Source organism: Acartia tonsa, chromosome 9 (assembly GCF_053477335.1).
Source record: "Acartia tonsa isolate MP-2025a chromosome 9, ASM5347733v1, whole genome shotgun sequence".
Taxonomy (NCBI): domain Eukaryota; kingdom Metazoa; phylum Arthropoda; class Copepoda; order Calanoida; family Acartiidae; genus Acartia; species Acartia tonsa.
Genome location: NC_137268.1, coordinates 48245681 through 48259850, shown reverse-complemented (window position 1 = coordinate 48259850; position 14170 = coordinate 48245681). Strand labels below are relative to the sequence as shown.

General features: G+C 33.4%; 2 protein-coding genes across 3 annotated transcripts; both read left to right on the top strand.

The window, feature by feature from the left end:
• Window positions 1–6191: 6191 nt before the first annotated feature.
• On the top strand, window positions 6192–11691 carry LOC145329111 (uncharacterized). Of its 2 annotated transcripts, XR_013882769.1 has the most exons (6): window positions 6192–7210; window positions 7429–7557; window positions 7755–7948; window positions 8223–8399; window positions 8781–9367; window positions 9472–11691. XR_013882769.1 is itself a non-coding variant. In XM_080173152.1 (5 exons), exons 1-5 carry the CDS (start codon window positions 6817–6819, stop codon window positions 9096–9098), a joined length of 1212 nt encoding a protein of 403 aa, XP_080029278.1. In that variant the 5' UTR covers window positions 6192–6816; the 3' UTR covers window positions 9099–9412. The 2 variants fall into 2 exon arrangements, 1 of the variants encoding a protein (XP_080029278.1); XM_080173152.1 differs by lacking the exon at window positions 9472–11691 and having other exon boundaries at window positions 8781–9412.
• A 157-nt stretch (window positions 11692–11848) lies between these two features.
• Window positions 11849–13869, top strand: LOC145327596 (uncharacterized). The gene is made up of 4 exons (XM_080171134.1): window positions 11849–12229; window positions 12507–12673; window positions 13061–13231; window positions 13317–13869. The coding sequence occupies exons 1-4, from the start codon at window positions 12065–12067 to the stop codon at window positions 13867–13869; spliced, it is 1056 nt and encodes a 351-aa protein (XP_080027260.1). The 5' UTR covers window positions 11849–12064.
• Window positions 13870–14170: the final 301 nt, after the last annotated feature.

Sequence of the window (14170 nt, the reverse complement as noted above, 5' to 3'; positions counted from 1 at the left end):
AAAGACAAAATATGTGGCTAAATTAACCATCTAGATCCACTATATCTGTTGTTTCCTAACAATATCATTAGTTAGAATAGAGACATATACAGAGAGAGATAATCTGGCTCCACAATATAAATTTATTGGAATTAAAATGTACATATCGAAGAAATAGTCTCCCTTTATCTAATCAATCAACAGTTCAAAGATACAACAAGCTGATAACAGTTTTGTTAGAACTACTAAGCAAAAAAATTCTATCCATCTATAATTTTAAACTGTTATTCTTTATGAAGCCCTCTTGGCCAACAAAATTGTAATTAGATTTTTTTATTATATTACTATCCGCGGAAAACTATCTATTTTCAAATGCAATAAATAACTATTCTCAGTTTACAATTCTGAAGGAATCAAGTTTTAATTCTTATATTCAAAACCCATAAAATTGCATTTTTAACAAAATGAGAAAAATTGGCTGTATCCCTTTGTGTAGACCCTTGTCAGAGTAGTTAACAATTAGGAGGGGTATACACCTCAATTGATTTTGCCATTGATTGTGCCCCCCTTCGGCACGCCTCTAGGATAGTTAGAAAAAGGATAGGTAGTTATTTAGACATTGCAAAGACGCGTCAGATCAAATGATGGTTTTTCTGGCGCTACCCATACACAGGTCTCCTTAACAAAACCTTAGATTAAAAAAAATCTCCAAAGAAACGGACAACGGGGCCTTCAAATAGGGTACAGTGGTGGTCAGAATCCGTTGGAGATTAAATCTTAGCTGCTCCTTCTTGCCAGATATTGCAATTTGAAGTTTTGTGGTAAAAATGTCTAAAATTACAAGAATTCCAAGACTATATAGATAAGTGAACACATTAATTTATCAAATAAAAAGGGTGAGTTTAACATTTGAGGAGTTTAGATATCTCTTCATATGTAAACTACACTTTACTTCCCCATTCAAAACAATTTTTACTTCTATAAATGATGTTTTTTAACTTCAGTAAGAGTAATAAATAAGGTACTATAAGCTTAAAGAGGTTTGTCCAATTTACAACTTTATCCTAAAGGCTGTTAACCTAGAACCAGAAGAAAAAAACTTCAGTTTAAGTTTACATATGGCCCAAGTTACTTTTAGTAATTCTGCTCCCCTCCCCCCATACTCTCACAACCTACAAACTTTAGGGTGGAGGTGGGGGGGAAGCATAGTAATACTATTATGTGTTTCTCAAAAACTAATTGAAGTATAGTGGTAAAACTTTTATGTAAGGTTTTTTGGCCTAAAGTTTGTAGAAATTATGTTGACCACCTTCTCCCCCCCCCTTCCCTTCGTCCTAACCTAATTTGGGGGGGGGGGGGGGTGGCAGAAGATCATTCCAATGTGTTTTTAAAAATATTAGATATGTATATAAGCTTTTGGATTTGTACTGTTGTAGGACCCAAAGCACTTTTACATATATTGCTGACATCTTCCCCTCCCCTCATAAATCAAAAACATAACATTTTGTAAAGAGAGAAAGGGGGGAGGGTTGCAGTTAAAAGGGTACTACTCTGTTGTGTTACTAAGAAACCGCTAGAATTATAGCAGCAAAGCAAACCTTTAAGATATGCTTTGGTAGGTCAAAAGTAACTTTTTCAAATTTTGCTGAAACCCCCCCTCCAAGCCCCCTTTCCCCCCATATTGCTTTACAATCTCCCTCCCCCCCCACCCCTCCAATTAAGTAATAGAAGCGAGTATAGCAATACCCTTGTGATTTACTTTGAGATATAGTGTTTTTTTGGATTTAAACTTTAGTAGTTCCATAATTACTTCATACTTGAACAAATATTGCTGACCTTTCCCTAACTTCAACCCACCCCAAAAATTATATTGCTGCACAATTTCCTCTACCCTCATAAAAAAAATATCAAATTATTGCTTGCCCTTCCCCTCCCTCTCCAGCTACCCTCCATACAATCTCACCACCTGTGTTTTACTCAGGAACCACTAAAGCAATAAGAATCAAACTTTGGAATAAAGCTTTTAGATTTCCAAATTGCTTTATATGTATTACCTATTCAATGTTTGGGGAAGGAGCATTGGGTTGACAATATTTCTTTTATTAGTCCAATAGGTTGGAGGAGATTATACAGCAAAATAATTGTACTAAATTGGGAGGGTTGTAGTTGAAATATATATTTATAAGAGTAAATATGGGCCTATATAAGTTAAAATATTAACCCTGAATATCTCTAGAGGTTTCTAAATGATACACAATATTATTTACCTATGTCATTAGCCACTATTTCCAACAGATGAAGGGGGGGGGGGGAATCCAGCAATATTTGTAAAAGTAACTAATATCCTAAAAAAGCTTAAATCCAAAGTTTGCTTAATATAATTCAGTGATTTCAAAGTAACCCAAGATTATTTTCTACATCCACTGCCCCCCTCCTAATAATTTGTGGTCTAAGAAGGGGGGAGGGGGTTGGTTGCAGCAATATTTGTAAGAGATTTTGATGCCTACTAAAGTTTAAGTACTAAAGCTTATATATTTCTTTAGTGATATCTAAAGAACTCTGCCCCCTCACCCCCTTCCTATTAGATTTCATAAGGAGGGTGGGGGTAGTCAACAATATTTCCAGAAACATTGGGCTAAGAATCTTAAATTTTTCTCACAATACTTACAATGAGTAAAACATAATATTATTACTAGCCTCCCCCCCCCCTTAAATTTATGGGCTGTAAGGTGGGGGGGGGGGTTGGAGGGAGGAGGGGGTTGTGAGTATTTTAAAAATTAACTTTGGCTATATGTAAACTTGAACTGAGGTTTTTTCTACTGGTTCCAGGGTAACAGCCTCTAGCTTAAAGTTATAAACTGGACATTGTACCTTTTCATTACTCTTTCTTTAAAGTTTTAAAATTTTCTAAATGGGGAGGGACTGTGTTGTTTATATATGCAGAGACATCTAATCTCCTCAAATGTTAAATTCACCTTTTTATTTGATGAATTAAGGTGTTCATTTATGCATATACCCTTGGAATTCTTGTAATTTTAGGCATTTTAACCACAAAACTTCAAATTGCAATATCTGGCAAGAAGGAGCAGCTAAGATTTAATCTCCAACGGATTCTAACCACCACTGTTCCCTATTTGAAGGCCCAATTGTCCGTTTCTTTGGAGATTTTTTTTAATCTAAGGTTTTGTTAAGGAGACCTGTGCATACCCAAGTAATTCAGTAACGTACCTACTCTATAGGTAAATTTGTTAAATGAAGGCCATTGTACAATATGGTATGTACGTTCAGTACGTTATTTTATCCATAATTCCAATCATATTTAAGTTTATTAATAGTTATTTCTTTCATCGTACTATAAACCGCTTTCCGCGGATATAGAATGTACAATTTTTTAGATTAAAACCAGTTTTTTTTGGCGTTGCTACAAAAGACCAACTCTACAAAAGACCAACGCCTACAAAAGACCAACGCCTACAAAAGACCAACGCCTACAAAAGGGTCAATTTTTTAAAAGCAAGGTTGTATCCAGGGACAAGGGAAGGCTATTCTGGCAAACAATGCTTTAGAGCTGATTTCTTACATTTCCAGTTTAAACTTGATGATGAGATAAAGCAACTTTAAGCAGAATTTGATAATAAACTCAAGCATTATTTTAATACTTTTTGCTCTGTTTACTAAAAGCCATGCTAAAAGGATTGTCAGAGTTTGTCTGCACATTCAGTTTAAAGATGTATGAGCAAACTTAAAGCTTTTTTTACAACTTTTAGGTATTTTATCTAAATCATAAACTACTCGTAAATTAAATGTTAAATAGTGAATAAATTTATTAAAAATTCTAAAGAGTGGATAGCTGTAATACTTTAAAAAATATTTAAGATTGTTTAAATATTTATCTCATTTACAAATTTAAATTCAAAAAAGGTTTTTACGACACCTAGCAATAAAATTCTGAACTACATAGCTATGTATTTTCACAATAATACATTTTATGATAATTGTTGTAGTTTAATTTTGACTTTCTTGGCAACTTCTTGTATCTAATGGCTAAACACGTTGGAGGAAAGTGGCGAATTAGGGAAGTAAAATAAAAAAGCTTCCCTGAAATCATGATTTATTAAGTACTGCAATAATTAAACCTAAAAACTACTAATCTTCTCTAAATATTACAACTTACAAACTTTTTTAATCATTTAAAATATGGGTGATTTCCCATAAAGTGCCTTGTAGAGCACAGAGCCCCACCATTTCCCTACCATTAATGTAAAGCAAATTGAAAACAATCAAAGGGGCACTAATCCTTTTGTTATAGCAAAGGTAACCAAAAAAAAATTAAAAAGGAGGGGAACAGTGCTTGATAGGCAACTTTGTGGTAAAGCCCCAATATATGCTTTTTTATGCTTATTTTAATTTGATCTTCAAATAAAATTTAGTATTTTATATTTTAGGGTTATTTTTTTTCAAAGAGAAGCTTTTCTATAATTAGGATTGGTCAGTCCATAGGCATGTTAGAATTGTCCTATCATTTTAAAACTTTGCAGGTGATTCCTGTAGTAGGTATGATTTAGCAAGCGTAGCAACTCCATAATCGTTACCAGAATGTCCGTATGTCCATTTTAAACATGGACAAATTTTTATGTGATTCCTTTGACAACAAAGTACATTATTATAAGCGAAGCAACTCTATGATCATGTCCCAGAAATGTGAGTCCATAAACATTATCCTTTATCAAGCAGTTTTTACTTACAATTTTGCTTCGACTCTTATACATTTATATTCTGATTATTCAGTTCTGACATTCTACAAGTGTTAATGTCCATTTGTCCTACTGTTTCAGAGCTTTGTTCTCATAGATGGTGTCATCCTTGTTTAATAAGTAATGAACAATGAATTTAATTTTAAGCTTTATGCATAAGTTAGATTATTTTCTAATTATTTTCATTTTTTCTGTAAAGATCCAATTCGTTAGGGTTGAATTTGTCCAATTTCTTTTTTTATAGATTTATATAGTGAGATATTTTTTAGTTATTGAATCATTTTGAAACTTTTGCTTTAACCTGCCTCGAGGGGTTAATCAAGGTGTTAATCAAAGTGATTTTGATTAAAAATTTGTTGAAATATTTTGTTTTTGTTTGTAAACAGTTACAAATATCATGAATAAGAAAAAAATGTAAAGATTTTAATTTCAGGAAGTATTATAAAATATTTTTTAAATCTCCCTAATTCTAAATTGTTTAGTAAGAAGCCTTTGTTTTGATTCTAAAAACAGACGGTTAATGAGGTGAGGTTTGGTGATAGCTTATGATTTATACCTTCTGAATTGGCCATTTTTTGTTGAATTAAGAGGAATATTGATATTATTTTATTGATCGATTGCTGAAATACATCACGGAGCATTCTCGAAAATTTGCGCGTCACACGTTTTTATAGCCTGCCGGCACACGAGTTGAAATCTCCTAAAACTTACTTTAATACAAAACGTTTTTTATATTCTCATTCGTTTTCATTCCACCGATAGAGCTAGTACTCTCTCTTACATCGCTTTTTAATACGTTTTCAACAGTAAGTTTTAGTTTTTTAGTGTATTATATATGTTTTTTCAACGTATTATTTCATTTACTATTTTCAGTTGGGGATTTTATTTGCATTTGGGGATTATTCAAGAGAATTTAAATAGTAAATGGAGATTGGTTCCTAAATACTTATCGAATTCTTCGAATTTTCCCAATATTTAAACTCTTTTAGCTTATTTTCGACGGATTCTTTAGTGATTTATGGAATATCGATCGATAAAAAATATTAATTGTAGCATAAGGAAACGAAATAAGACGTTTTTAATGGAATAACATGAAGTTACAAAATGGCCATTTTTTGTTGAATTAAGAGGAATATTGATATTATTTTATTGATCGATTGCTGAAATACATCACGGAGCATTCTCGAAAATTTGCGCGTCACACGTTTTTATAGCCTGCCGGCACACGAGTTGAAATCTCCTAAAACTTACTTTAATACAAAACGTTTTTTATATTCTCATTCGTTTTCATTCCACCGATAGAGCTAGTACTCTCTCTTACATCGCTTTTTAATACGTTTTCACCCACCCTCCCTAACCCTTTATTTTATTAGAAATTTTTTACTTTTTTGCTTTTCTAATTCCTGTATTTTTATATTAATATTGTTTTTTCTAATTTGACATACTTAACTATTCATGTCTCTAACATTTTTTTCAGATCAACGTTTTTTAAATCCTCTGTGATCATGACACCATTCGAGTACTATAAACTCAGGAATGTTAAGTCATTCCATGCTCACAATATCGTTGCCTATAAGCAGATTTTAGGCTTAAACCTGCATTATTTTGTCGTTTATCAAAGTAAAACTGATAAACATTTAGTAGTCAGAGAGTTGATTAATCGTGCATCTCGTTTTAAAGATCAATTAGAAGAAATTAACCATACTTTAGATGACAGTTTTTTATCCGCAAAATCTGTTTATGATAATTTTGGCCAGTCTTTTAAAGATTTTGAAGCAGAATGTCGCAACACCTTGTCACTTCTTGATTGATTTAATTTACTAAATTTTTTCTTTTTCTTTCTTATCCAAAAAATTCTTATTTTTCTTTCATTTAATGTTCAAACACTATTTTTCTTGAATTAATTTTAATTTTTTTCCTCTTTAGATTTTCTTTTCTTACAAAATACTGATTGTTAAAAATTACAGCATGTCTTATTTTGTTATTACTTTTGCATGAATTTTTTTCGTGAATGTTTTTTAATTTGACATTGTTTGTTAAATTTTTTTTTTTTTAAATTCAAATTTCCTCTTCAGACCTAAAAATGCCTGTTCCTACAGGACATTCGCACAACTCCTCAGATGAGGATAATTCCCCCCCCCCCGCATCCACAGTGGTTCCTACCACAAATTTGTCTAGATCCTATTCGGCTCCAGTCAATACCTCAGCTCCCTCGTCGGTTGTAGCTCCAGGTCCGTCATCGGTCGCACAAACGATTATTCCCCAGGATCCGAAAGATCCTTTGGGGTTAAATAACCTTCCCCCAGCCGGCTCATATTTGCCGGGGATAGGTTTTGTGCCACAAATTAATCAGCCTCCGAAAATGACAGCGCGACTTCAAGAGTCTGCAGCTCCAGCGCGACCTTCAGTGTCAGCAGCTCCCCACATTGAATCTGAGAAAGTTAAGATGCCTGTCAGACATGCTTCAGTGTCTTCAGGTAAAATTCATACTTAGTACTCATGATTTTGATTCAATGATTGAGAAATTGAAGTTCATATGAATTTTGTCTTCTTAGCAGTTTTTTACCCTTACAAACATTTTTTCTTTCTCAATTTTTAATTTTTTTTCCCCCCCCTCTTTTTTATTCTTTCCTTTTTTTACAGCCATAAACCTTTTTCCACTTTATTTCTTTTTAAATCTTTTTTATTTTTTTAGATGATTTTTCCCCTAAACGCAAGAAGTCAAAAAAGAAGAAACGCTACTCTAGTAGTTCCTCTTCTTCCAGTTCTTTCTCTTCATCGTCGAGTTCTACGGAATCAGATGAACCTAAAAGGAAAAGAAAAGGTACTTTTTTAAATACTTAAAAGAAAATCCTTTCTTTCTCCCATTTATGAACTATTTGAAAATTTTTACGATATTATTTACAGAAATTTATTTTGGTTCAATTCATTTAAAAGATAAATTTCTTGTTTCTATGAACACCGACTGAATATTTGACGTTATTCTTCGGATTATTATGTCTTCATACATTCTTTCTTTAGGAAAGAAGAAGAAAAAGAAGAAGAGCAAGAAGCACTCTTCCGATTCTGACAGTAGCAGCCAACTAGTAGGCGGCCGAAAAGCTAGACGTCGGCTCCGGCGAGCAGCTGAAATACTGTCAGACCCACCTGCTTGGATAGGCATGACGACAGCAGACATACATGCCGAACGGGAACGCCTCTTCGAACATTTAAACGTAAGAAAAACATTTTAACAAAAATTTTTTGATCAAACATATATTTTTTAATATATGTAGGGGTTATTTAGTCTATTTTAAAAAGGGCAGTTATTTTGGGTTAAGGGCATTTTCTTTTTCTACATTCCTTTAAAATTTTTCTCTTTTCCACATTTGAGTATTTTTTGCTATTTCAAATATTAAATTTTTTTGTTTAATTTCTTTATCCATGTTTATCTTTTTTCAAATTTGAAATTCTTTTCTTGGAAATCTCACAATAGTTTTTTCTATTAAGTCTTTGGATGAAAAGAATGACGTCTCTCTCACATTTTTAAAATGCGTCTTAAGAGACACCTGCCGTTCGAAGAATTATGTTGAGGATGCTGCGAAGCGTCTTGTGGCGTTGAAAGCCCCCAAGAACTTGTTATATGACCTACAGCAGTCGTTGCAAGCCTGCTATCAAGCAATAAAGGCAAGAAATTCATAAATTTTTTCTTCTTTTTCGTTTTATAATAACTAAACCTATGCCATTTTTTAGTTTTCTTATTTTTTACGTGCAGATTCGATCAATAGAAACCGTTTCTTATCTATGAAATCTATTTAGTTTTTTCAAATTTGTTTTTTAAAGAAGACGTGCAAACATTTGATTAACACCAGTTTTATTAGCTTCCGCACCACAGAAAAGAAGTTTATAATATTATTCTGTGACATTTGCATTATTTTTCAGTTCATTTAAGTTTCATTATTTTTGTCATATACAGGAAAGGTAATTCCTACGACACATTTCTTTTCATTGAGCTAGATATTAACATATTTTATTCAAAAAATTATCAAGATTTTCATTTTTATCTAGATAGCTGAAAGCTCCATCGGGTACATCGAACTGGCCTTTTCGAAAAACATCGGCCACGCCAACCGGGTGGCGCTAGCAGGTAACAGACGCTACCTCACCACCCAGCAGCAACGTATCTTGGATTCCCTGCCTGACTTTCGAGGGGACTATAGCAGAGGAGCACGTGGCGGCTTCTCTAACGGCCGGTTTAACTCAAATGGAGGCTCAAACCCTAGGGGTAGAGGATCCCGAGGACGAGGTCGAGGATCTCTTCGCTGTCACGGATGTAACGGCGAAGGTCATAAAGTCGAAGACTGTCCTTCCGCCAACCCTAAATAATAATTCTACCCCGCTTTACGCTATTCAAGATTTAAACCTACCGATACCTACCTCAGACATTCCAAATTTTCATATCGCTTCTCTAAAAAATTTTTGTTTCACAGAAGATTATGAACATTATAAACGTTTATATGATATTCAATCGGATTTTTTATCTAGTTATTCGCCAGCTTATTCTATTCATTCACTTACAGCAATTAATTTCTATAAAAATATTCTTAATGCACCATCTTTTGTTTTGCAAACACTTACCTTTGGATATCAACCAGGTAGATTATTGAGAATAATTCTTTTCACATTTTATTTATTATATGAAATTGTTCCACAAATTTTTTCTTTTTACAATTATTCTCCATAATCTATCTTTTTTAAGTTTTTACATCTCCAGTGTTACCGTATTTCGAGAAGAACAACAATAGCGCTGTCCGCAATCCAGAATTTGTTCGTCAAGAAATTCAATCTTTGCTAGACAAAGGTATTATTGCTCAAATCGATCATCAGCCTTATTGTTGTTCACCTCTTACGGTAGCTAGTAGAACATGTAGTTTAACTAACACAACTAAACTCAGGAAATTTTTCGACACATAAATATTATCCCAAATTCTTCTTTCAATTCTTTTTTGATTCCCCTCTTTTTTTCTACCCCCTTTTATATAATATTCTTTTCGTTTTCAATTCTTTTCCCTACCTCTCAAATATTTTTTGTTTGAATTCATATTTTCAAAAAATTCTTTCATTTTCACCCCTCTTTTAAATTTTTTTCGAAATATTTCCTGCTTTTAGATTGTGCATCGACTTATCCCGCCACATTAATCTACTTCTCCAGCCGGAGAACGTCTCTTTAAATGACATTAAGACAGTGCTGCCTCGCATTTCTCAGGATGTATTTTTTACATCTTGGGATTTGCGGGGCATGTACCACCAAGTACATCTACATCCTACCGTTACTGAACTTTTTGGTTTTTGTTATAAAAATGCTGATAATTCCTATTCTTTTTACAAATATTTGAGGCTTCCCTTCGGGGTTGCCTCAGCCGTATTTCTAGTTGATGCCTTGATACGCCCAGTTAAACATTTTTGTCACCGTCACAATATAGACGTGAGTGTCTATATTGATGACGGCCTGACTGTCGAATTAAATTATTTTAAATGTCTTCTTAGTACTCACTTTGTCCTATCAGTTTTACTATGTGCAGGTTGGCATTTTCAACTTTCTAAATGTCAACTAGAACCTGTTCGTCGTATACAATATTTAGGTTTTATTCTTGATAGTAGTAAAATGATAATTTCCTTGCCCATTGTTAAAATTCAGAAAGTTTTATTTCTTCTTGACAAAATTTTAACTGCTTTTGATTCTAATGATCCTGTAGATGTTACAATGTTAGCCTCCTTTTTAGGCAAATTATGTCATGCATATTTTAGTCATGGAGATTTTATTCGCGTTGTGGCTAGAAACTCTAATCATGCCCTTGGTGTTTACACCTCACAGTATGGCTGGAAAGGAGCTTTGTTTGTCAATGCAGATATGTTTCAAGAGCTGTCCCTCTGTAAAGAACATTTTGTTTCTTTAAACGGACAACCAATTCGTACTGAATCCAAAACAATAGAAGTTTTTTCCCCCCATCAAACATCTTTCTTAATTGACAACATTGATCCTAATGATTTAAACAAACATTGTAATATTTTTGTGTCAGACGCCTCTGACCACTCAGCCTTTTCATTCAAAGCTGGAGACTGTAAGATTATTTCTGATTATTTATTTACTCCACAAGAGGCTGAATTATCTTCAGGCCATAGAGAACTTTTAAGTATTGTTAAAGCTTTTGAACATTATAGCAATTATTTCGCCACCCTTAAAGGACAGTTGGTTATTTGGATAACGGATAGCATGTGCCTTTACTCTTTTTTGCGTATTGGAAGCCGTAATTTAGTTATTCAAAAATTATTAATTCAATTAAAAATTCTAGAGTTCCAATACGCAATCCGTATTATACCTAAATGGATGCCCCGAGACAGTTCACTCATTACTTTAGCAGATTTAGGTTCTAAGCTTTTTAAATCCTCTAATGAATTTGGGATTAGTTCTAACGATTTTCAATTTCTTCAAAGTTATTTTTCTATCAAATTTTCAATTGACTGTTTCGCAACATCTAAGAATTGTAAAGTAGAGAAATTCATTTCCCCTTTCCCCCAACTAAATTGTTTTGATATTGATTTTTTCACAGTTTCCCTGACCAGTTCAGAATGCTACTACATCCACCCCCCAATTTCTCTCCTTTCTCGTGTTTTTAATAAATTAAAATTATATGAGGATATAACAGCAGTGGTAGTTTTGCCCTTATGGCCGACATACCCTTTCTGGAATTGTATTGTTAAAGGATCTTATTTTAATTCTTTTGTAAAAAATTTTCTGCTCTGGGATCCTTACTACATTGCTTCTACACCAAATAATTTTTTCAACGGTCATAAGACGTTTAAAACTCTCGCTTTATTGATTCATACCGGTAAAGACTATGCAATTCCTTTACCACAATTTTAATCAATATGTTTTTTAATGAATTGTACAAAATTTTTTCAGCATCCTTACTATGAGAACGTCTTTCAAACATTCAACTGTAAATTATCATAAGTTTAATGCTCAGTTACAAACCTTTAAAGACAACAGACCTCTAGAAAAGAGAGGCCCTCTGTATTTTCCGTCAGTTTTAGAGAAATACAATCTTTCCGAAAAAAGGAAACGCCACATAAAATTGACAGCGTCTTCAAGAACTAAGTCCACGCAACTACTCCACAATCGTACTTTACGCCGTTTTGAAATTTTTTGCGAAAACAGAAATAAAACTCTGTTAAATTTTTCAAAAAAGGATTTAGCCGCCTACATAGAATACTTAGAGGATTCCGCAGCTAAAAAATCCGCCGTAGTCGGTTTGGCAGGCGCGATAGATTTTTTAGCCAGTGCTTTAGATATGAAATCCCCTTGGACCCCCCAAATTGAAAGAATGTATCAGGGAATCACGAGAAGAGCCTCTGCAGAACAGCCTTTGACCAAGAAAGCGCCTAAACTGCCCATAAAATACCTGACTTTGGCCATCGATAAGCACGTGACACCTTTTCTAAAGAATCCAGATCAGGTAATTTGTTTCATATGAATCATAAATCCTTTTTTCGAATATATTTTGATTCATACTTATTACTTAGCTATGTTTAAGTTGTCGGACCAAACTACATTTAATATTACGGAGTTTTTTACGTTTTTCTAACATTCATATTGATCTCTAATAGAAATCTTATTTCTTAAAAATTCGAATTTAGTTTTTTTTGGGCCAACTATTTTAAGATATGGAGTTTTCTACGCTTTTGTATTTTCCATTAATATTGTTTTTCTAATAGAAACTTTGTTTTCTTAAGATTCCAATCGTGACCCTCCGAGCAATCGTGGCTCAGCACCTTCAGTACAGCTTGTGCGCGCGCATATCTGACCTGTTAAGATTGAGAGCCTGTGATCTAGCGGTTACCACACTAGGAGACACGCCAGCAATGAGCATAACCTTCAGATCTTCTAAGACTGACCCTAGGTACTTATTTTTAACAAGAAAATCTTCCTTAAATTCTTTATTTTTCTCAAAAATTTTTTCCAGATTTTTTTTTCAAATATCATACGACATTCTTTTCTATCTATTTTTTACTTACTATTAAATTAGAAATTACAGTATAATTGCAAAATAATTTCTAATTATCTTATTACAAATTCTTTCAAAGTTTTTTAATGTCTTAGTTTAAAATGTTTATAATTACAAACGATTTCTTAACCATTACCTATTTTCTTCTACCGTAAAATTGTTAAAGAAAATTCCAGAAAAATCTTTTTTCAAAATTCCAAATTTATTATACATTCTTCAACTCTGCATTTCATTTAGAATATCATTGTTTTTTACACAAAAACATAAACATTATTTTTCTAGATTTGAGGGCTCCACCAGTTACGTGATCTTCAATGGATCAGAGTATTGTCTTTATTCATTGCTGGTCCTGTATTACAACAGGCTCCGGTTGTATTCATCAGATACTTCCTGTTTGGATACGAGCTATTTGCTGCCCCGTACAGGGAATGGTACCACTTCGAAATCTTCTAGGCGAGTTTTTAAGCATAATACATTCATACATTTCTTTTTCCTTTTTTAAGTTGTCACAAATTTTATTGGTAATTATATTTTTTAGAATCCTAGTCGCGGATGGACGTTACGCCATTTCAGCTTCCACCTTAATGAAGGATGTAAACTTAATTTATAGTAACTTAGGACTTAAGCATAAAATTACATCTAAATCTGCTAAAAGCTTAGGAGTGTCATCTGCATTTAGATTAGGTATGAGCGATGATCATATCCGAGTCTTAGGCAGATGGCGCTCCATAGCTACAGCTCAACATTATCGAGCTATTGATGATACAACGCTTATTGAGATTTTTTCCAAGATTATGCTAAAAACCTCGAGCACAGCAGTCCCCAGGTCTTTAGCAGCCCTTACAGACCAAGCCTCCAATTCCATCGCTTCACGGACGACTCCCTCTTGGTCCTCAGCCCATTCAGCGCCTCTGAACCGCGCTCTTATCTTCCAGATTTTGTTAGCTTCGGGCTATCTAGACCCCCAAGGATGCCCTCTCAACAACGATGGTTATCCCCTCCCTCAAGACGTTCCGGAGGTTAGAGCCAACGGCGAAGATCTTCTAGCCATCGAGTCTTCTCAAACCTTCATAGTAACTCTGCCGAACTAAGTTATTATGCATTTGTATTATTTTTATTTATGCTTTTTATTTTTTAAAAAAATGCTTAAATAAAACAGAATTTTTTAATTGCATATTAGTTCTTTTCTCAGTATTTTTTCAGATTACTTAAAATGTTTCTTTTTTAAGAAAAAAGAATTTTTTAATAACTACCTACCATAAAATTTTTTCGATTTCGAACTGGTTTTATTTATCCGATTATTCTCGCGAATTTCTTCGTTTCATTTCGATTGGTTCCTAAATACTTATCGAATTCTTCGAATTTTCCCAATATTTAAACTCTTTTAGCTTA